This window comes from Eschrichtius robustus, chromosome 3 (genome assembly GCF_028021215.1).
Source record: "Eschrichtius robustus isolate mEscRob2 chromosome 3, mEscRob2.pri, whole genome shotgun sequence".
NCBI classification, from domain to species: Eukaryota; Metazoa; Chordata; class Mammalia; order Artiodactyla; family Eschrichtiidae; genus Eschrichtius; species Eschrichtius robustus.
In genome coordinates, this window is record NC_090826.1 from 59,090,408 (window position 1) to 59,114,717 (window position 24,310).

General features: G+C 42.2%; 1 protein-coding gene across 2 annotated transcripts in view; it reads right to left on the reverse strand.

The window, feature by feature from the left end:
* Positions 1-24,310, reverse strand: part of WLS (Wnt ligand secretion mediator) — a 106,386-nt gene that overhangs the window by 12,799 nt on the left and 69,277 nt on the right. For both annotated transcript variants that reach the window (XM_068540089.1, XM_068540091.1), the window contains exons 4-11: positions 22,099-22,260; positions 20,235-20,371; positions 17,118-17,286; positions 14,877-14,974; positions 14,449-14,512; positions 12,407-12,550; positions 11,099-11,182; positions 4,423-4,576 (exon numbers count right to left, since the gene is read on the reverse strand). In XM_068540089.1, coding sequence (XP_068396190.1) covers positions 4,423-4,576; positions 11,099-11,182; positions 12,407-12,550; positions 14,449-14,512; positions 14,877-14,974; positions 17,118-17,286; positions 20,235-20,371; positions 22,099-22,260 — 1,012 coding nt within the window. The remainder of the gene's footprint in view (positions 1-4,422; positions 4,577-11,098; positions 11,183-12,406; positions 12,551-14,448; positions 14,513-14,876; positions 14,975-17,117; positions 17,287-20,234; positions 20,372-22,098; positions 22,261-24,310) is intronic.

The window sequence follows — 24,310 nt, forward strand, 5'->3', positions numbered from 1 at the left end:
GCAAATCCAAACTACAATGAGTTATCACCTCACACCAGTCATAATGGCCATCATCAAAAAATCTAGAAACAGTAAATGCTGGAAAGGGTGTAGTGTAAAGGGAACCCTCCTGCACTGTTGGTGGGAATGTAAATTGATACAGTCACTACGGAGAACAGTATGGAGGTTCCTTAAAAAACTAAAAATAGAACTACCATATGACCCAGCAATCCCACTACTGGGCATATACCCTGAGAAAACCATAATTCAAAAAGAGACATGTACCACAGTGTTCATTGCAGCACTATTTACAATACCCAGGACATGGAAGCAACCTAAATGTCCATCGACAGATGAATGGATAAAGAAGATGTGGCACATATATACAATGGAATATTACTCAGCCATAAAGAGGAACGAAACTGAGTTATTTGTAGTGAGGTGGATGGACCTAAAGTCTGTCATACAGAGTGAGGTAAGTCAGAAAGAGAAAAACAAATACCATATGCTAATGCATCTATATGGAATCTAAAAAAAACAACAACATAAAAATGGTACTGATGAACTTAGTGGCAGGGCAATAACAAAGACGTAGACATAGAGAATGGACTTGAGGACACGGAGGGGAGGGGGAAGCCTTGGCGAAGTGAGAGTAGCATGGACATATATACACTACCAAATGTAAAATAGTTAGCTAGTGGGAAGCAGCAGCATAGCACAGGGAGAGCAGCTCGGTGCTTTGTTATGACCTAGAGCAGTGGGATAGGGAGGGTGGGAGGGAGGTTCAAGACGGAGGGGATATGGGGATGTATGTATGCACGTGGCTGATTCACTTTGTTGTGCAACAGAGGCTAGCACAGTATTGTGAAGCAGTTATACTCCAATAAAGATATTTTTAAAAAAATACAGTGTATCCCTCTGAGAGTTCATCTTCTAGGTTTCCATGTAATATTCCAAATTAGCTTTTTCCAAGGAGCTTCAAAATCTTGACAAACGCTCCATAATTCCTACGATACATTGTGTGATCTGGCGGCGGATGAAGAGATGAAAAGGGAAGAGAGCAGAGAAAGAAAATGATCGGAGAACCCAACTTGGAAGAGCCCTTTCCAAATGCACAGGGCACAGCACCAGTCAGGTAAGCTAAGGGCACAACAAGCTGCTAGGGGCTTACGGGCTTCTGCAAAGTCACAGTGGGTCATGTCACCACTGCAGGGCTGCTAAATCGTGTGACTAAAAATTGTGTTTATGATCAGAACAGGGTCCCAAAAGAGTCTGCCTGCTAGATTGCTTGAATGTTTTTCAACAAGGGCCCTATTGGCATTTTGGGCGGGATAACTCTTTACTACAAGGGACTGTTTTGCTCCTTGTAGGACATTTAGCATCCCTAGAATCTGGCCACTAAATGCCAGTGGCACGTCCCAGTCATAAATGACAATCCAGTACAGCCATGGACATTTCCAAACACCTCTTTGCAAGGGATTCAGTGGATATGACCTCCTGTTGAGAATAGCTTTTGAGCTTTCAGTGAAATTACAGATCTGTGTGTTGTGTAGACTTCAAAAACAACAACAAATCTGCTGGGGAACAAATCAAGTTCTATTGTCAACGGCAAGGTTCGAAGCCTAGGAGGGTCGCTGCTGTGCTGTGTAAGACGTCCTCATGGGAGCTGCCTAACACTTGGCTCGCAGCTCAAGCATCTGACCCCACAGGGTAGCAGGCAGTCATCCTGCCTCGGCAGGCCTGGCCCCAGCTCTGGCCTCCCATGAGCCTGAAAGTGCTGGGCTTGGGCGAATTCTCACCAGTGTTTAGAAATCCCTTACGTGTGACGGAATCACCCCCTGGGCTGCCACTTTATGAAAGGAGGTGCTCTTCTGCCCCTTCCTTGCTAACGGGAATGAAGAGAACCATAGAATTTTACGGTCCCAAAAGATTTTAAGAGAACACGTACAGGTGGGAGAAGTGGTGCAGAGAGGGAAGCAGTTCGCCACCAGTCACACAGCAAAAACAACCAGAATAGTGTACGTCCATAAAGTGCTGTAGCACGCAGTCAGTACTCAATAACTGTTACCCGCTAGGATTATTATTCCAACATCCCAGGAAGTCCAGCCATTGCTTTAGGTGGTATATCCCTGGAAGGCAGGGACTCCACCTACTAGGTTCCTGCTTAACACTCTCAAGTCAAGGACAAGTCCATATGGTTTCTGTCAAAGTCCAAGAGGATGGCCATGAAATGAAATCAAGATTCTTGTTCACAAGCCCAGAATCCCTTCCTTTGGCATTATGGAGGGCCACTAAGAGACCACATGCTCCCGTTACCATGCATACAGTAAAACACAGAGTGCTGGCAGTGGAAAGGAAGTTGAAGGCTACCTGGCTCACAAGCTTTGTAGAAGGGAAGTCAATCAAACCAAGAGCTGGGCAGGTGGGAAGGTGAGCCAAAGGTCTTTGTTCTTGCCCAGAACCCATGGCCAGAGGTGGACTTGATAGTGTGACAGGAAGTCATGGAGTAGAAAGGAAGAGAGGCCTGGCGTCTAGGATGCTTTTGTACAGAAGAGGCAGGTGTAATACTGGGGACAGATGGTGGCTGAGACCATTCCACGACCCTTGACCCTCAGCACAGATGCCCTCCTCTCCCTGCTCCATCCCTCATGTCATCTCAAGATGACCTATCTCAAGATCACTGGCCCACCTGTGAAATAAGAAAGCTAATCTAGAACTCTTATTTCTAAAGCATTAATGCACTCAACATTTTCAAGGCACCCTTAAGAACCGATCCTGGCCCTTAAGGAGTTAAGTGTTCCAGCAGGAGAGAGAAGGCACAGGTAAACTCATCCACTACACCTACACAGTGAGTGTCACGTGAAAAGTGTAGTCATGTGCCCCCAGGCCTGCTCTTCAGAACACTAGTTCCAAAAGATACCATGCCTGGAAAAAGGGTTCCAGGGCCAAATGATTTAATAATTTGGAAGTGGGACTACCCTGGTGGTCCAGTGGTTAAGACTCTGTGCTCCCAATGCAGGGGGCCCGGGTTTGATCCCTGGTCAGGGAAATAGATCCCACATGCCACAACTTGGAGCCCGCATGCCACAACTAAAGATCCCGTATACCACAACTACAGATCCGTGTGCCGCAATTAAGACCCAGCGCAGCCGAATAAATAAATAAATAATTTAAAAAAATAATAATTTGGAAGTGCTGTTACCCCCACCCATTTTAGAAGACATAGTACAAATTAATGTGCTAAAGGCATTAAGATATCTTGCAGTAAAATCATATTAATGCTGATTAAAAACCCAATGATTCTCAAACTCATTTGACTACTAAAGCCTACCAACATCCCACGGCAACAATATTCTATCGAATGTAATTTGCCCGACTCCAAGTGGGGTGATCAGGAATGGGTTTGAAGGAGGAGAAAACATTTTGAATGGACCCAAAAGACGAGTAGGGTTTTATCAGGCCCAGATGGAGAGGAGATATGAATCCATCAACTTAGCAGACACTTGCTGAGCACTTCCTATGAGCAAGGCCAACCCTTGGTGCCACGCAGACATGCAGACCTTAAAGCCCTGATCTCTGCTTCAGGGCAGAGCGAAGGGCACTGGCTCTGATTTGACAAAAAGCATCTTTTGTTTGGAGAATAGGAGGCACATGGCCAGGGTAAAGCAGGCATGAAAAAGGGAAGAAAGAATAAGGGTGGAGCCAAACAATGTAGGCCTAAGTATGCAAAGAAAAAGGAGCTCTCAGATGTGTTGTTTACCAGGTCACCTCTTCCATGTTAACAGCACCGGCCCAGGCAGTAATGTTCATTTCCCTCTGCCACGGCTGGTAGAGAAACCCCAGGCAAGCCTCTCCCTTCTCCGGGTCTCAGTTTACTCATCTATAGAATGACTGGACTGACTAAGTTCTCCAAGGCTCCTTGCAGCAGCACCAAAGACAGCACACACTAGCACTTCAGGGGAGGAAGGCTATGGGGACAGGAGAATAGCTACCGGTTTGGATGTGTCAACAGGCTTGCAGGAGAATGAGCAGGGGAAAAACGAAGCTAGCGCCACTTCAACTCAGGGCCCAGTCCCCATCCACCCGATATCTCAGCTTGTGGTTCTCAAACTAGAAGAATAAATGTAGCACACTTTCCAACAGTCAATTTTGTTCAAAGAATTGAAGAAAGTAAATTTAATGTTTGTCCTAAGACTGGGAGATACTGTAGACTAGAATGCAATATTCCCAATGTATTTTAAAGATTTTTTTTAAATGAGGACTTATAGAAATATCTGCCCTACGCTGGCGTTTTGTCTTATGGCCCCAGAGTCCCTGGAGGTGTTCATTCACACTTGGAGGGAACGTTTGACTGGGGAACCCAGAGCCTTTGCTATCTAAGTCTTGTAGAGACAGAAGCCTACTTATCCTGATTAAAGCTATGCCAAAGAGGCTGGAACTCACCATTGGACTGGTCTTCCCCATAGTTCTTATGGGATGGCGCATACAAGAACATCAAAGCAAAGACATACAGGTTCCACATGCCATAGATGCCTGTAAAAAAGGCACTGTTCACTTGGACCGTGACGCCGCCCCACTTCCAATGGCCTTCAGTCACCTACAGGATAAAGAAGTGACATTCAGTTGGAACCAAGAAGAAACAACTCCAACATAGGAACCAACTAACACAAACACCAAGTCTCTTCCCTATATGGGAAAGTGAAGGGCCATGTAAGATTCCATCTTTTAATCTGAATCATACTAGTCTGAATTAAGGTTAATTGAGGGCTTACTATGTGTCAGGCACACAGTCAGTGGTTCTCCTCTTGGCTGCACATCAGCATCACCTGGGTAGTGTCTCTTCCTAAAACAGCAGCACATCATTATCCCTAATTTAATGAAACGGCATTTGAGTCTTAACGCTTAACTACAATTATAGTTCCTCCTCTGCTACCTGTCTTCCCAGCTGGATGTAAACTCCCTGCAGGCAGAGACCAGTTCTGGGTTGTTTTCTGCCGTATCTTCAGCACCTGATATACCACAGGGTTGGTTAAATAAACAAATGGGTCCTCGGAGTGAGTAGTTTTCCGGAGTGGGGCAGTATGGAGAAGCCGAAGGACACAGGCTGGAAGTCAGAGACCTGGATTCAAGTCCAGGCTCTACCACTCACTCTCTGTTTAATGTAAGAGAAGTACGATTAAGACTCTAAACTTCAGTTTTCTGAAGTGCAAAACAAAAACTTGCAGGGTTACTAAGGAGAATTAAGTAAAAATATTTCTAGAAATTTCCTGGCACACAGCAAACACTCAAAAAATCTTATTTTATAATGTCACCCTATGTAAGTCACTCATGAAGGTAACTACGAAGCTTTCATATGCTTTACAATTTGGCAAGAATGTTTTGAGGCGGGTTTTGTCTATGTTAATGACTTGGTCATTGTTTTAAGGGCTGATGACATATGGCTTGCACTAAGAACTGTCAAGAAAACTGCTGAGCAGAGGAACTAATAATTTGTGCCAGCTCTGAGATCAATGAAATGATTTTGACCACTCTGCTTGCTACAGGAAATCTTAAATGGGAGTAAAAGAAAGTATGGGACAGATGTTCTTGTGATGAGGCTGGGTTATATAAACCGTATCTAGGAGACCCTCCTTCTAGGAGCTAAAGTGTAAGATGGCAAGCTACCTCTAAATGTTAATGACTTAAACAAGCAGGTTGATTTCACCTCCTGTTTATGAGGCAGTGGGTCTATATTCATTTGGTACCCTCTGTATAACCCATGACCCACAGGGGCCTCAGGCAGAATAAAGCTATAAGGACAGGTATTTCCTTCTGAAAGGCCTGGAGTGTCAGTTAACCAGGTTAATGGATTATAGACTTGCCAGTTTTAGTTTGGCCTTGTTAATACATAATTTTTCATTTTTGTGATTCATAAACAAACCACCACCACTAACTCTTATTTACTTTGGGAAATAATTCACTTTATATGACATGCTCAGGAAAGTTTTTTTGGCAAAGAAGGATTTCATAACCATCAACGATTTTAGAAAAATGTACCAGCATTCAAGCTATTTAGGACTGCTTCTTAGAAACGTCTCCAAATGTCACTCTTCTTACTTTTAAGTACAGAATATCCTAACTTTATAAAAATTACAATACTTAGAGCATACTTAAGATGATTTTTAATGTATATAATGGAAGGGGAGAAGTAGCCTTAAGACAGTTTTTGGAAATCCATGTACCTGCTATCATAACAAAGGGAACTCTTCTTTATGTGATCAAGGAGGGGAAATGAGGCTGGGAGAGCTAAAGGTAATGTGGAGTAAGGCAGTTCTTATTTTCTTCTACTCTGTTAAGGCAGTGGGCCCCTCAGCTAGGGGAAGGGCCTGCAGGAGAGCCTACTTCCCATAATATAAGCTGGGAATACTCAATATTGACAACTTTGCTGAAATTGATTCTTGCTGGGACTGGCATAACTGATCTATCTAAGGAAACACCCCCCTCCATGCCTGGTACACAATGGTGCTCTACAGACAGATATTTGTTGAATCAATACGGGCAAAAGCACAGGGACGCGTGCAAGAATGCCAGCACAAATACAGGGAGGTAGAAAGGGGGTATAGAAAGAGTCACTTTTAGGAAATATCTGACTAAGAAGTAAAAAGAAAATATTGCAGTCCATAGTAAACCATAATAATTACACTTAAAAGTAAAAGGAGTAGTCAATGACCTAATGAGTAGTCAATAGGTCAAATCATTTAAATAGTGCTCTCTACTATATTCCTTTATTATCACTTAAAACAAATCGTTAACGTAGATATTAACAAAGCTAAGACTTTTAGAAATAATAACAAGGATAATGATAGTTAACGTTTATTCAGTGCTAATGATGTGTCAGGCACTATACTAAGAACTGTACGTGGAAGATATCATTTAGTCTTAATAACAATTCTATGAGGTAGGCAGGTAATATCTCCACTCAACTGATGGGTAAACTGTGACACAGAGTATCTTGCCCAAGATTGCTCAGCCAGAAAGTTGTGGCTCTGACCCACCAAAAAGGTGGGTGTTCCTAACCATTATACAGCACAAGAGTACGAATATTATCTTAAATAGGATGAGTCTCTTAGTTAGAGAGACTAAGAGGCAACTATTATGTCAGGTCAAATTTCCTTTGAAATTCACTTAATTGAGCACAATGCACATATTTATACAGTATGTGTGTATATATATATATATATATATATATATATATATATATATACACACATATACATACACAGGTTTTTATATTCAAATCTGTAATTATATGAACTATGTATCCCAGATGTAGTAATGTTCGGTATATAACAAACTAGATATATATGCAAAATGCAGTTTTACAGTAGAAACACTGAAAGGACATGCTTATACTATGAGGGACGCACTGGAACCAGGACTGGCTGAGGACACAGTAGATTCATGCCCCCATCTCGCGCTTGCTTTGGGACACCTGCACTTGTTTAAAATGGAGTTGCAGAATTACCCACACTATTTGATCTGTAATCTCTAAATGCATTACTTCCTGCTGAGGGCAAGGAGTTGAATTTGCATAAACGGACTGTATACATAATGTCACTCTACTGTTTGGAGACCCCATTGTGCTTTCCCCTCTTCTCTCTCAATTATTCATGCCTGAGACATCCTGAGCTCCGAGTACATTCCCACCAATATGTACCACAATGAGCAGCCTCAACAGAGCAGGCCTTGTAAATCCAAAATCTTATTAATGGCAAGGCAAAGAGGTGACAGTCACCCCCTTTAAACTTCCAGAGAGAAAAATCAGGTAGCCCCAACCAAAAAAAAAAAAAAAAAAAGAAAAGAATCTCCCCTCTGCCTGAAGTCTTATTTCTAAAAGTCCCTGTTTTTCCTGATTTCACATTTGAACAATTTACTTTTGTGTGAAACCACCCAATTATACCCCTGTAGCCAAGTGAAGGTCAAATCCCTTTACACCCAGTAGTCTTGACAACCAACATTCCACTTTACAACGAGATTTCCAAATCCCAGACACAGGCTCTCTTACTGGAAACATTTCCTCTGTAAGTAACAGAATGAAGTGATCACATACAAAAAAAAGAACTGGGGAAGGCTCTCTGGGAGTTTGCTGCATGTGGCTCGACCTGAATGTCAGGCACCTGGAATCCCCTTAGTGAAGGTCAGTGACCGTCTTTCCTGCATTGCACTTCTGTTCCCTACTGCCTGCCACCCCTAAATGGAATGCCTCTTTCTTTTCCAGAGGGAAGGGGCTAAAATACCAGACTGTGACGTGCCATCACTTGGTTGCTATGACTGAGGCCATTTAAATGGCAGGCATTAAAAGACCGCACCTCAGTACCCAACTACAAAGCCTCAAGGTCACTGCATTCCACAGCTTCCGTCGGCCTTTCATTCCTGGCCTCAGAGCTTCAATATCCTGGCGAGATCCCCTCGCATTATATTTCATGGGGTTTAAATGCAAGCTCTCCCAGCAAGCCTGAGAGTATAATGGGAGTTTTAATACATTCCTTTTACCTAAGGCTGGGATCTATTTCAGAAAGTTACCCAATAGGTTTTCTTTCAGGTGAGCTCATTGCTGAGACATTCCAAAATGACATTAAAAAATAAAATCCTGTGATGACTGTATTAACACAGTACCTGGGACACTGAGAGTTATGCCTGAAAACGTCTTAGATATCTATAAATAAACCTTAAAAAAAAAAAATAACCCAGCAGGAGGACTCTAAGGAGCTAATGGAATCCAAAAGACCTCATCGCTACCCCCTTAGAGTTGAAACCCACTCCAGGCCAACTGTCGCAGCAGATATAAAAAGCCAGCCACAGGCTGCAGCTGTGTTAGAAAATACTGGGCAGTAGAATATTAATCTTTTTCTCCGAAGAAAAGCCTGCGACTTGGAAGGTTGGCCTCCTTTGCTTCAGAAAGGTGTACTAATGAAACATGTACAAGATTAAATTTGGGCAACATGCAGCCAGCTTCAAGATCAGCCAAAAATCCCTCTTGCCTTCAGATGGGAGAGACGCTCTGCAGAAACAAGAGAGTAAGTGGGATGGGATGGCGCCATGGGGGAATGACTTCAGCTTTCTAAGGTAGCAGAAGCACGTTGTTAGGAGCAAAGGGGTCCTTTCTTTCTGCCTCCCTGAGAACGTATCTTGGCATTACATTTTATTCCTCAGCCCATCTTCCTCGAGGTTCTGTTTTTCCAAGGAGTGTGTCCTGCTCTCGCAGCCTTGCAGAACTGGCTGTATTAAGCGTCACAGGACATTACTGAGGGACCGGAGGACCGGAAAGCATTTTGGGCACATGAGGGAATCAGCCAAGGGATAAGTCTGGCCTCACACACCCTTGTTTGAGCCTCATCTGGTTGAATAAAAAACTCATTCAGAATCTGAAATATTTTTACTGCATTTGGAGTGGAGGGTGAAGTTTCCAAGGTTTTATAAACAAACAGTCTGATACAAACACAGCACTGTTATAGGTCAAAGCAGAGGTGGTGAACAGAACCTCTGAAGATGTGTACGTATATTTGTTTTATTTTTTTCTATTCACATCAGCCTTCAGCAGCAGCACTAACACTGCCCAGTGGGCGTAGCCAACAGGGCTCTAGGGATTAGAGGTACCCTTGGGTATCCTTGGATAGAATTCAAGGGGTCCATGAACTAGAGTGGGGAAAAAATTATGTCTTTATTTTCACCAGTCTCTAACTGAAAGTTACCATTTCTTTCAATTATGAATGTAAAAAACAAATCCCCATAATATTAGCAATACCTGTAATTTTGTCACCGATAGAAATCATATTTTCATATCAATTATACTTATATATCTGAAATCTCTGTAATATGTATAACTGCAAATATACATCACCTATCTATCTCTGTATCTATATGATTCCCTTTGAAATCCAAAGTATTTTGTTCATTTAAAAACATTCAAAGAAGAGGCCTTTGGATGTTTGGAAGGCCATGGCCTTCACCTAAGGTTACCTAAGGGGTCCAGGACACAAAAAAGCTTAGGAGCCCCTCTCCTAAAAGGAAGTTTGCTAGCAGAATGGGGCAAGTCTTGTCCTAAGGCTCTATCTGCACTACTAACATCCTCACTTTTAATCAAATATAGGGATGACAGAGCAGCTGGCAAAGAAAATCAAAAGACTGGATTCTGGTGCTTAACTCACTGTATGTCCTTTGGTACAACACTCACCCTGCTGCTGCTATTCATAAGAGCACAGCTACTCACGCTCACAGCTTGCCGGGCCCTCTGCAAATCACTTTGCAAGCATTACTTCATATGATCCTTACAGCCGCCTTCTTCAGGTGGTGCTATTATTATATCCATTTTACGGATAAGAAAATTAAACCTTAGAAGTGTTCAGTAATCCATCCACAGTCCCACCCAGTTGGAAAACAGCATAAATGAGAAATGTCTCTAAGGCCATTAGACTTCATATTCTAGCAAACTGGCATAGCAATTCCTATCCTACTTACCCATCAGATTTTTGTGACGCTCAAAAGCATGATAGGTACGTAATATGTATGATTTAAACAGTACTTTCCACTTTCCAAAGCAAGTTACCAATATTTAAAAATCATTATCATTACCATTATTGAGATTTTCAAGTAGAGCAAAATGTTGAGCTTTGGAAATAACCAGCAGAAAGATAAAGCTCTATCAAGGGGAATTTTGAATTACATTTCATGTTTAAGTGGCAATATAATTGTTACAAAGAATGGCTGATGGACTGTAAAAGGATCTATGTTAATGCTAGATAAGGATCAAATCAAATTAATACTTGCTTGTTGGTAATCTAAGGGGCTTGAAAAGTTATTCTCTTAAGTAAATGAAACAAGTGCCCTTCAGTCTAGCTGCAGGCTTTTAATTTATTTAGCAACTTTTCCCTCCTACAGGGCTGTACTGAAAGAAAAATTCAGTCTACCTCTGGCCAGGTGATAACAAGTCCCAGATTAGAGCAGCCTAAAAGCAATGGCTTGATCAGCTGCCCAGCATAACAGCCTCTGCTCCTTTCACAGTAGCTCTATAGAATTTTCTGTGCAAAGCAGAGGCACCTTTTCAGGACATTCTCATCCTGACCTCTCAGAGTCAACTTACCTGACTAACGATGAAGAAGATGACAGTCATGGCAGCACAAGCCAAGGTGATAAGCATGAGGAACTTGAACCTGAAAATCAGCCCCTATTAGGAAAGAGAAAGAGCAGTTTAACATTCTACCAGCTACCACCAATCCTTTTCTCAATATGTAAGTGTATCAAAAGCTAATTTTAAAGAAATCTGTAAAACCAAATCCCTAAGAGTAACAGTGAAATAATTTCACAAAGTAACATTTCTCCTGCAGAGGTGAATATGGCTGGAAAATTTACTGGGCCAAATTATTTCCAACGTTCTTATCTGTCATGAAACAGTGATACCAGAGCCTGGGAAATTATATTCACAGCACGTCATGAGGCTGCTAATTTCCCTGCTAAGCTAGTTATGCTTCTCTGCAAGGGTTCAAAGTTACCAAATCCAAGTTTTCTGCGGTTGTAATAAAACTCTGCTCCAGTGAACAAAGAGAAATGTGCATATTAATCACCATGAAGTGGATTTGGTTGAATTTTCTCATGTGTCACTCCAGCTCTAGACACAGGCAAAGCTTCTGAAAGTGCCCCTGCTTCCCGAGAGGAATTGAGGGAACCTGTGTTTCAGGGAGAGACGTCTCTTATTCAGGGGCTCTTATTTCCGCTGCATATAAAAACCCTGTGGTTCTGCAGTTTCTGTTTCTCTTTGCACAAAGGAATTAGGCCCATGTCTCCCAGGACAGCCACTTAGGCATGAGCCTAAGGGATCCTTGAAAAATTAAGAATGTGTTGCCTGCATTAGAGATGTGAGGCTGTCAGTGTGTTTCCCTTGAATAGGGACATGATCTATAAACAGAGGGAGCACCTGCTGGATATTTTAGGGGAAAGTTGGTTAATTGAAGTCTGGAAATCAGATCACCTGGGCTGAACCCCACTCTCAAAGCTGATTCTCAGCAAGAGAACTTTAAATAAAGCCTCACTCCAAGCCAAATCCCAATTCTACCATAGTCAGGTCTCCTATCTAGTACACACCCACATTCCATTCCAAAGCTGAAGAACCTGCTGAACAAGTTTACTCCTTATTGGGGATAGAAAGACATTTATACCACAGAAAACTCCAAGATCTAGATAAGCCAGACAGCTAGATGCCTCTCAGAGTAGGATTTAGCCTCTTATTTTGCCTAGAGGTTCTACATTACATGAGAATCTCTCACTGTGTATTTGGAATAAAGGCTTCCATCTCCCCTACATCTCCAGGTGTAGTGGGGGGGGGGGGGGCGTGTTCACATCAAGCAGGAGACAGTGAGCACCAGCTCCTGAATGAGCCCAGAGATGTGCTCACCTCATAGTGCAGCCGCCGGACTTTGCTCATGGCTGACAGGCTGGACTGCTTCCCACTGATGTTCCGAAACACCTGAAAGACCATGAAGCACAGAAATAGGAAGTAGAGGCAGAGGCAGATGCCAGCCACAATGATGAAAGCCATCTGATGGCGTCCAGTCAAGGAAACGGCCAGCTCATCGCCAAGGACTCAAGTACTTCTCTCCCCATCTCTGTGGGCGATACTCTTTGTCTCCAAATATTTAGGCAATTCTCGGGAGGATAAAAATCTTAAAACCTGGTATTCTAATATCAACAATAGAGAGGTTTTCTGACACAAAAGTACCAGTGAGGAATGTTCCAAATTGCTTTCTAAGCTGAGTAAGAAGAGGAATGGAGCCTTGCTTTTAGAAATGCAGACTCTAGGGTCCACCCTAGACCTACTGAATCAGAATCTGCCTTTTAACAAGGTCCCAAGGAGAGTCATATGCACAGTAAATTTGAAAAGCACTAAAATATTGGATATTGGTCGTAAAATATTGATCAAATGGAAAGTTGCATTAAAATCAGCACAAGAGTTAAAATACAGGTGCCTAGGTCTCACTGCAGATCTACAGAATCAGATTTTCCAAGGGCTGGGAAACCAAGTACAACCATGTTTGGGAACCACTGGGTTAGTCCCTGGATTTTTATAAGGAGATGGAGATACCCTGGAATCTGGAGGGGATGGAATGGGGTTGGGTGAAATAGCAGCAGCTGCTGCTACAAGGGATACTGGGCCTGAGACTGCAGGTCTTCAAGTAAAACCAGGGATGAAGTTCTGTCGCCATCTTCTCTCACCACGAGAAAAATCTTGTCAAATGGAACGAGGAGCAGAACACACGGCCAAAGTGGGAGCTGAGGGTGGGAGCAATATACTCTGAGGCATCTTCAAAGCTTAATCTGAGAACCAACCAGCTTTGGGGTAGAGTGAGCTGGCTTGGGAGGCAGGTGACCGGACTCCAAATTTTTTCTGCTACAACTCCATGCCAAGCTGCATATTTTAAAAAATTTTAACAAGTGTGAACTCAGCATTTATATTTCATTAAATAATATATTTAATGCAGTTTCTTTCTTTCCTAAAATCAATGGTACCCTTGGATGAAGAGAAAAGAGTTGTTTGCTGCAAGACTTGACAATTTATTTGCCTCCTTAGACCTCTATCACATCTATAGAATGAAGGGGTTGAGGCAGACTTAACATTATAAATATTCTTGGTGTCGTGCAGCTCACATTTGAGGGGGCGCGGCGCGGAAAGGGGGAGCTCAACTCTCTCGTCTTTAAAGCAATGATACTATTATTGATCATGGCCAAACAAAGCATATTCACCAGCACCTGACAAGATATTATCTATCAAGAAAGAATACAACTCAAGCCCCCTCTCCAGAGGACAGTCTTTTTCTCCTGAAGCACTTAACATATTGTTGAGGAAGATAAACTATTTAAATCCAGCATCCTAAAAGGGATAAGCTAAGACTGTCGCTTCTGCTTCATAAAGATGACTCAGACACTTTATGCCAACCAACCAGAAGCCTGGGCGACTCCTCTGGAACTAATCCCCTTAGCCTTATCTCCACTTGGTCTTGGAAATGAATAGCAGCAGCATGGGATGCCAGCACACCAAAGTCACTGTGAGAAGCCTTGCACACAGACGACTTCAGAAACAGGCTCTCCCACAGGGGCCCAGAGATGAACCTCCGTGGCTCCAGGGAAAAGCTAGTCATACTTCGGTCTGCAGTAAACAAGTGTATAATAGATCATTTAGACAGGCAGCAGTAAGACCAGCTACTCTGATCCTTCTGCCGTGGGGATGTGCTGTAACCTCCTCATTTGGCCTGCTCTCACCCAGGCTTGAAAGCAAGCATTAATTCTCCTATTTGCCTTAATTGTGCTGTTATCTTTGGTCTGAAGATCAAAGCCCTGGCTGAGCACATATGGAGAGCATCAGCAGGACTTAGAAAATGATCTTGGGGACCAGGCGGCTATGGGACGAAATAAAACCCTGAGCCCATCAAGAAAGGATACAGCCAGCTCTGTTCCAACATCTGTAGTCCAGATACTGTAGAAGGGATTCGTGAGTTGTACCCCTCTACAAAGAGAAACGAGATGGAAAGGCAAGAAACAATTAATACAGAGGCAAAGGGGAACTTTCCTTCTTACATACTCTCAGCTTTTCAGCCAGAGGGGCAGAGACTGTATTTAGACTAAGTCACAGAGGACTTAAAAGAGAAACGGAGTTTGAAGAATACAATCAGCTCAAATATTTTGTATCTATAAAGAGCTCTGTCTCTGATTTAATCCCAGTGCTTATCTGAGGATGTGACCATGTCCAGTGCTTTCATCCTACAGGCTCCCGACCACCCCCTCTCCTTTTCAGATACTTTTTCAAAAGAGCTGGGAGTGGACCTGGTGACATGCATTTCAGCCCAGGGTCCCACGAGCCCCCTGCTCACCTCTCACACATGTCAAATATGAAGAGGCAGAAAGAGCCAACAGCAATTGGTCCGACTTGCTTCCAATACCCTGCTATGTGATTCCGCTCGTGCTGATCCTGCGGAAAACCAAGTTGAAAAACGAGATAAAGGTGTGGGAGAGCAAAGCAATTCTATAGATGACTCAGTCATCCAACAATCCCTGCTGACCACCTGTTATTTATCAAGCGTTGCACTAGACCAGCATACGAGCCCATCCATGAGGGCTCTCATCCTGTTCTCATAAGAACAGGATGCTACAGGAGGCAACACAGAGAAAGGCCTTGTACCTGTCAGGGAGGAAGATATTTTCCTCTACCCTTCCAGGTTCTTCTGGCTGGTCTAAGAATCAAAGTGACATGAGACAGATTAACAAGGTGAAAATCAAACAAAAGTTTAATAACATGGGAGAGTCCCAGGAAAACTAAGTAACTTGCCAAAATGGCCAAAACCCTCACCTCCCTTTTCTTTTGATGGCGATAAATGGGTGGAAAATTTACTTAGAGAAAAATGCACCCATTCCATAATTCCTTATTCCTTCATGATATAGATAAGAAACATAGTGTTCACAAATGGAAAACATTTCTCTAAGTTGTACATAGCTTTTTGTTTTTTTAAAAATATTACATCATAGAGCCTTATCGACTCTTTCTTGACATCTTACATAAATTATCTAAATAATAGATCCACACTTTGCTTAGCTTTTATAAATACTTTGACCTAATCACCAGACCACTGACCCTCACCTCTTAAATACTATCTTCAGCTAAAGACAAAAGAGGATGTTGGGGGTAGTGGTTTGGGACTTCAAAGGGGAGGAAGGCAATTCACATGGAGATGGAAAAGCAAATGTTTGGTAAATAAATGTTTGCTGGGCCCTGCAGACGCAATGAGATGGAGTAAACTGATTTTTAAGGCCCTGCCTAGAGTTTTCCCCACCACACCCAGCCCATATTCTTGCAGATATCTCTGGTGATAGTTCTATTCAGGGAACAGGCCCTCTATTGAAATTCTTTTAGGCAGTTAGGCGGAAGGTCCAAGTTTCTTCCTGAGTCTTTTGAACCTTGATTGTTTCAGCTAGAAATAATTCACACGCCAAAGAGATATTTTGGTTTTGAGTGGCAAATTTTGCTCCCCTACATACCTTAGATAGTGGAAGTTCTGTGATCCACAAAATCACTCATTCAGAATTAAATTCCTATGTGACTTATCACTTGTGTTTTTTCAGGTGGGGTAGTTCCCAGAGGACAAAATAAAGACTTAAATGCATTAAAATACGTCAAGTGTAAGCGGTCTCTTATGGTTAGGAAACTAGAAATAAAGTCTATCTTCATTAAAAAGAAGAATGATTCCTCTTGATAGATAGACAAAGATGCTAAGAGACAGAAAATGAAGGAATGTAAAGTGAGAAAACAGGGAGAGGTAAAAGACATGTCGTAGCATCCAGGCTAGGCAATCCACCCAGACTGGCTGTCCTGCTGCTGCACCTGAGTCCCCTCAACTCCCATCCCTGCTGCCGAGGGCTGAAGGACCCCTCACGCCCACCCCAGCTGTAAGGAAAAGCCTCTCTCTCCTCTCACTGCTCTTGTGGAAGGGCTGCAAGCCTTCAGAAGCAATGATCAAACCATAATGGAATTTAAAAACAGGCCGCTCTACTATGAAGCCCATGTGCCTGACACAAGGACCAAGCTCCAGCTGGCCTATCCTCCTAGCCATAATGTGATGACTGCACCATTCTTATTTTTATCCATGGTATCTTCAATCCCTCTTGAAATATGATTTGGTGTCTGTGCAAACTGAGACCAGGGAGGTCAGTATTTCAGGGTAATAGGGGTTACTAGGCCACCTGGACAAATTGCCAGCTGGAAAGAGCCCGGCCCACATTCTCTGGCGGTTACCTTGGTCCTAGGGACAAGCAGAGCTGAAGCCAAAGGACAAGAAAGAGTGATAATCATTAATGTTTGTGCATTTACTTTCTGCTAAATACTTATCCACGTTATCTCATTTAAACCTCACGAGAAACCTATACATTAGCCTTTAAAACCCATTTTATAGTTGAGGAACCTGAGATTCAGAGTGATCAAGTCACTTGCCAGCTAGTTTATAAGTGGTAATGCAGGAATCTGAACCACAGGTCTGACTCCAGGGCTCTTGAGCTCACTACTCCTGTAACCACTAGTTTATTCTGCCTCACCCCCTGCCTCTTCCCCAGGGCGCTCTTACCATCATGTGCTCACCACAGAAGATGATCCAGAAGGAGAGAAGCATTGCATAGAAGATGCCCTGTCGGATATCGCCAAACAGTAGCATCCAGGTCCAGTCAAACCCAATGGAAAACCATTCCACTGGGATATTGATAAAAGTCATGGAAATCCCAAGGGCAAAGATGACTCTGATGGTGAGAAAATATCAGGAAAACTACTTTGTTCATCTGGGAGGCAAAACATTTTTGATTTAAAAATCAAAACCCAGTTTTGGGAACTGAGATGTTACATATTGGGACTGAAGCCATATGATCAGTTTCTTCGCTCTCATAATGAGTTTTTACACGGAGATGCTAAATGTCTTCTTTCACTGGCACCACTGCAGAATGAAGGAGTGTTATATTAATCTTTCTACACAGTAACTGAACCTAACCTCCTGAATGCTCTGAACTTTATCTTGGTGCCACCTCAGATCAAGAGCTTCCTATAGTGTTTTCACCCTCCCTTGCCTTCTTAAACAGACCTCACTGAGTATAATTATCTGCTCTTACCTATTCAGGTTATCATTAACCTGATCATTAAGAATGATATTATGATATCCTCAGCAACTATAAAGTATACAAGCATATTTGTTTCAATAATACATGACTCCAAACAATATGAAATACAAATTATTTTAGCTGCTTGTTTCATTTTTATTTTGCTTTTCTCCTGTTATTTCCACTTCTCTATCAAAATATCAATCATTTTGTTACTGACTTATTCACACTTTCATTCATACCCATGATATGTTTATTAAGCACAAATCATGTACCAGGCATTTTGTTAGGGACATACATACCTAAATGAATAGGACCAGTTCTTTCCTTCAAGGAGGTATATTCAGTGGCTGAGCCAAAGTGTGATAAGTAATGTGACAGAAGTGTGCACAGGCTGCTACCAGGACTTCTCACTTTGATAGAGACAGAAATTGAACTGAGTTGTGAGTCAAGATTAGGGAGGTGGAAGGGCATTCCAAGCAGAGGAGAGAGCCTGGAGGGAGGCACGGAAGTCGGGAACAGCCTGAAGCATTTGGGGATCTGTATGTGGCACATATCAGGAAATGACAGGACATGATACCAGAGAAATAAAAAAGGCTGAGCTGGTAAAGAAACTTGCATACCTCATTAGAGAATTTGAAAATTATCTTGAAAGGACTGAGGATCCAATAAGAAGGTTAAGCAATGGAGTGACATCATTCCATTCATTCATTCAACAAATTTATATTTATTGAGCTCCTACTATGTGCCAGTCACTATTCTAAATGCTGGGGATATAGTAGTAAACAAAGTAGGCAAGAATTCTGCTCTAGTGATGCTTGTATTCAGATGGGGTGAGTGGAGGGGTATGGGAGGAATGATAATAAATAAATAGAGAATGAGTATTATGAAGAAGTATAATAAAGCAAGGTAGGAGAATGGAGAGAGAGATCAGGTGCAATTTAAATAAGGTAGATGGGAAAAAGCCTTTAAGACAGAAATTATATCAGGTCCTGAAGGAAATGAGGCATTGAGCCACAATGATACCTGGGAAGGAGCACTTCAGATGAAGAGAACAGCAAGTGCAAAGGCTCTACGGTGGGCGCATGCTGGGCATGTCTGAGAACCATCAAGGTGGATGGTAGGTGGTGCAGAGAATAGGCAGATAAAATTAGAGGTGGTGAAGAGCCGGGATCATCGAGGGTTTATAGGCCAGAGCAAAGGAAATGAAAAGCCAATAGAGAGCTTTGAGCAGAGCAGTGACGTCATCCAATTTCTACTTAAAAGGGAACAGTCTGGCTGCTGTATGACCAGATTTCAGGAAGGAAAATGATGGAAACAATAGGAGCATCTTATAGCAAATAATAGGCTATTTCCTATAATCCAGGTTAGAAATGAGAAATCATGGTGAGTTAGATTAGGGTGGTAGGAATGGAAATGGTGAGATTTCCTGGTGTGTTGGAAGAGGCGTGTAAATAAAGAGAAGTAAAGGATGCCTCCTGCATGCCTGCTCAGCTGCTTCTGAGCAGCTGAAAGGATAGAGTTGCCAATTCCTAAGACCAGGAGGCCCCGAAGAGGAGCAAGTTCGAAGTGAGAGGAAAACAAGTGTTCTTCGTATGTGTTACATTTCTGTGTAAATGAAGATGTTAAGTAAACAGGTAGAATATTTAGGTCTAGATTTGGGAGAAGCTGAGGTTGACCATGTAAATGTAGAGTCATCAGAGTGTAGATGATTTTTTAAGACCACAACACTAGATGAGATCACCCAGGGAAAGCAGCGTAGCTAAGAAAAAGAAGACGTCCAAAGACCGAGCCCTGGTTCCAAAGTTTAAGAGGTCGGAAAAATCGTTGGAAGCAGCCATGGGGACTGAGTGGTCAGCAAAGGAGAATAACAATGAGAATGTGGAGGAGGCTCTATGAAGAAAAAGGGAGTGATCAGTTATGCCAAATGCTAACGACAAGTCAAGAAAAGCGAGGACTGAGAAATGAGCATTGGATTTGGAATGTGGAGGTCATTGGTGATTCTGTTAAGCAATTTTAATAAAGGGTCAAGGAGCTCAAGAAAAAGCAGGAGGAGAAGATATACAGACAAGACTTTTGAGGAGTTTTGCTGTAAAAAGGAGCAGAATATTGGTGTGGTGGCTTCAGGGGGAAGTACAAAGAGTTTTGACTAAGAATGGGAGAAGGCAGAGTGTGTCTGTGTATTAATGGGAATCATCCAGCAGAAAGGAAAAAGTCAATAATGTGGGAGAGAAAGGGGCTATGTCTACAGAAACATCGTCCTTCTGGCAGTGAGAGGGGTTGGGATCAGTTAGCAGCAAGGCAGTTCGTCCACTGTAATAGAGAGAGGTATCTGATGCAGAACATGGGAATGAAGAGCAAAGATACAACAGAGAGCTGGAAATATGAGAGCAGTAGAACTCCTAGGATTTAATAATAATTTGCACATGAAAGCTGAAGGAGAAAAAGGAGTCCAGGCTGATGTGTGGTCAAATCACCAGCCCAAGTATTGATAACACACTGACCACTTGAACTAGGCCCCCAGCAAAACCAGGTCCACGGCAGGCAAATCACAGGATGCCAGTGTTCCTTAAGGGTGCTCCAAAATCAGCTCTTACTTTTCCAGAAGCACTGGGGGTCGAGACATCATGGTGATCCTCCTCCAGTACCACACCATAATGATGAAGATGCTGGGTGTAAGGAAGGTCTTCATGGCAAACCACACCTTGGTGAAGCCTCCATTTTGGTGAATTCCCTAGATAGAGACCAATCATAATTTTGAAGGTCAATATATCTTAGTGTTATTTTCTACCAGCAGATGCATTCTGGGGAGAGGTAAATGGAGATCTTTTTTGCTGAACTTTCAAGATCAAGAGCGCTAACATTCACAGCATGTACTGTTCTAATACTACCTCCCTGGGCCCCTCCTCAGGCATTGTAGAAATATAAATCAAAAGGCATAAAGATAGACTCACTCTATCCTAAGGGAATGATTAAGAACATGATCAAAGATTTGTCTGTAAGGTTTTCATTGAAAAATTGGAGCTATCTTAGATGCCCAAAATGTTGGCATTGGTAAAGCGTGTTAAGGTAAATCCATACTGTGGAATGCTAAGCAGTACTACAAAGTATATTTATACTGTATTCACAATATACCATGAATTTTTTTTTTTTTGGTCACCAACTCTTTATGAACTCAGAGAAATGTATTATATTATCAACATCTTGAATACATATGTAACTTTACACATACCCTGGCCATTCATTGGTAAATCAATCCCAGATCTCAACACAAATATTTTCCATCACGTTTTTAATAATATGTGGGCGTTCAGTAATATGTGGGTGTCTAGTTAATACACTCATTAGACAAATATTGAGTGCCTACATTGTGCCAACAGTTGGAATACAGTTGTAATGTGATTTGTTTCTATTAATACAGTATTGTTAATGATAACAACTTTTTTTTTTAATTTGTCAGAGTGGCTTTCAGGTTATTCCCATAAAATTTCATTATACCTTACTTGTGTTACAATATCCTTCCTTTAGTGGAGAGAAAGGGGTGGAATGGATGTCATTGCCACAGGAGTTGCATATAAACACATTCTCTCTTCAAGAAATGAAAAAGATTTTGTGGGTGCCTACTGACATAGTATGCCCATGAAAGTTGGTATATACGTAAGCACCAGCCACCCTATTTCACAGTGAAGAAACTCTTAAAAACCACTGTATCAAAGTGCTTTTAGTATTTGCTAATGAAGATACAGAAACACTGAAATTCTGGGTTTCATGTAGAATAATCCCAAATTAAGACATTTTAAATATTCTCAAAATTTCTTCCAAGGAAAGATACATACAATTAATTTTAAAAAGCAAGGAACGAAAGAGTCAGTTGAGTATGATGGCCTTTTTTTTGTGAGGGAAGGATTATATACGTATATACACAGAGAAAAAAATTGAGGAGATACAGCATAACCTCAAAGTGGTTATTTCTCTAGATGGCAGGATGTTACAGGTAATGTTTATGTTCTACTCTGTGCTTATTTGTGCTTCTGATTTTCTAGAGTAAATATGTATTTGTTTTTTAGATGTAAAAAAACCTAAATTAGATATAAAAAGTCATGCTGCACATTCTATTTTTTCCCCTACTAAAGAGATAAAATGGAAAGAACCTAAATCATGACTGCTCCCTTTAACATTTGTGCTTGCAAGGTGAAACATGTTAAAAATAAAATTACTTATATCTTGGTGTTATTCACTATATAATCATGATCATCATAATAAAATCTTAAATGGACACAATAATTGCATTACTTTCCATTTCCATGGGTTTGTTATTCTTCTTACTTCTTAATGAAATAGTTGAGACATGGAGAATTCAAGAGCGAGATGGAGCGTCTTTCCAATACACATGCTCACAACCAGTGTTCTTAGCCAGTGCTCTGATGTGACAGGCTGCCTGGATCAATCAGATTCACTTACCACCAGCCGGATATCCTTAATCTCTCCAATCCCAACGTTGATTTTCTTCTTCTCATTCACAGGCAGCCGGATGTTTAGAAGGTAATACTTATGAGCCACAGACCCAATTTCCATGAAAGGAAGGACGTCACATTCATAGTAACGGCCCTCATGTTCTGCGGTCTGGAAGAAGAGTGGAGGGTTTGAGGCATGGTCACTATTTCCAATAGACTATGTCTGAATTGTCTTGCCTTTGCCTCATATCACCAATTCTAAAAAGCTAATGTTTAAAGGTATACCTCAGAGGTACAGATAATAGGGTACACTGGAGGCATGGCATCTACAAGCTGCCACCTCCCCCAAAATAAAACCCAGGGACTTCCCTGGTGGTACAGTGGTTAAGAAGAATCCACCTGCCAATGCAGGGGACCTGGGTTCAAGCCCTGGTCCAGGAAGATCCCACATGCCACAGAGCACCTAAGCCCATGAGCCACAACTACTGAGCCTGCGTTCTAGAGCCCACGAGCCACATCTACTGAACCCACGAGCCACAACTACTGAAGCCCGTGTGCCTAGAGCCCGTGCTCTGCAACAAGAGAAGCCACCACAGTGAGAAGCACGCGCACCACAACGAAGAGTAGCCCCAATCACTGCAACTAGAGAAAGCCCGCGCACAGCAACGAAGACCCAACACAGCCAAAAAGAAATAAATACATTTATAAAAAGATAATAATAAAACCCAGCCACATTCGAGATAGAACCAGAAATTTTAGGTAACAAGCAGAAATTTCTTCTATTTTGACACCTTTCTCAGCTCTTCAGTCCTCATTAGAGCCTCACGTCAGACTAACCTGGTCTACCAGGGCTACAGTTTTATTTGCAGCGTACCGTCGGAGACCTATAAGGCTCTGTGGAACAGTCAACTCAAATGTTCAGGAGGAAGCCCTTTTTAATGTTCATCACTTTCTTGGATGATGACTACTTATTTACATGGTTTTGGCCTGCAGGAGAAGCTACAAGAAGCTGAAAATATCTACTTATTACTGATTTGACCAAAAAAAGAAGCTACCCAAGGAGCCCTTGGAATTTGGGGAAGACACAGAGGGATGAAAGGAAACAATGAGATTAGCTTGCTAGAGATGACCACTCGCAATTCTCTGCCTCTAAAGCTTTCTAACTGCCCAAGAGACAAGATGGCAGAGGGAGCAGAAATTAAATAAACAAAAATTTAGCCCAGTTTCTAGAAAAGCCTCTTGGACTTCCTGCCAAGCAATTTAAGAGGTAACAGCCAGCACATGGCAGTGGGAGATTGGCAAGTAGTACAACTTGCTTTTGAAAACTAAATTCTGCTCTACCTTCGCAGGACACATGGCTATGTGTCCCAGCTGAGGGGTGGGGAAAGTGGGTACGTATGGACACATATAGGCAGGAGCTTCAGCAACCGAGGACTCTTCCCTGATAAAGCAGATGAGTGTCTTGTCTTCACTGCTGGGTTCGTATGCCAGCTTCAATGTTTGCTTGATACCTCCTGATGAAGTGATGGGGGACTGATTTGGTGTTCCTAAGCCTGAATTCTCAGGGCCTCCAAAATTTTTTGTAAATCTTCAGAGTAAAAAGTCCAGTGCAGAAATCAAAAGGAAGATACCAAGGAGTCTGTTTCTTCTGTGATCTTGGGGCGGGGGATGGGGGGTGGGGAGGGGGGCTCTTTACTGGACAGTCAGAGCTTAGAGTGCAATAAACAGACCTTTGTACAGGAATGGAAGACACACATGACATAAGTAGAGGTAGAGCAGGCAAATATCTGGCTTATGCACTTCCATTTTTCCCTTTCCCATTCATGGCAGACATCACTAATCAATCATGATAATTTTTCATCCACTAAGGTCTAAGGGGCTCTTATCAGAACTACCAGTTGATTAGACACGGCATGTAAGATTTTAAAAATTCTTCTGTAGAAATGATCCTTCTTTGCCAAACCTCAGCTGCAGGTTGGATGAGTCTTCCTGTATAGATCTGTCTTCCTCTCCCCTCTGCTCCTTTCTCTTATACTTACAAATCAAGGCTATTATTAGGACTCTGCAGAACTACTGAAAATACAGTGCAGGCTCTAATTCAGCCTCAGATGAAGCTGCACTCAGGAGGCTGATTACCTGCTATGGTAACAGCAAGAGGTGGGTTTTCTGATGTGTTTCCAGTCAGGGTCTTATTTACAGCAATTGAGAGTTTGAAGGAA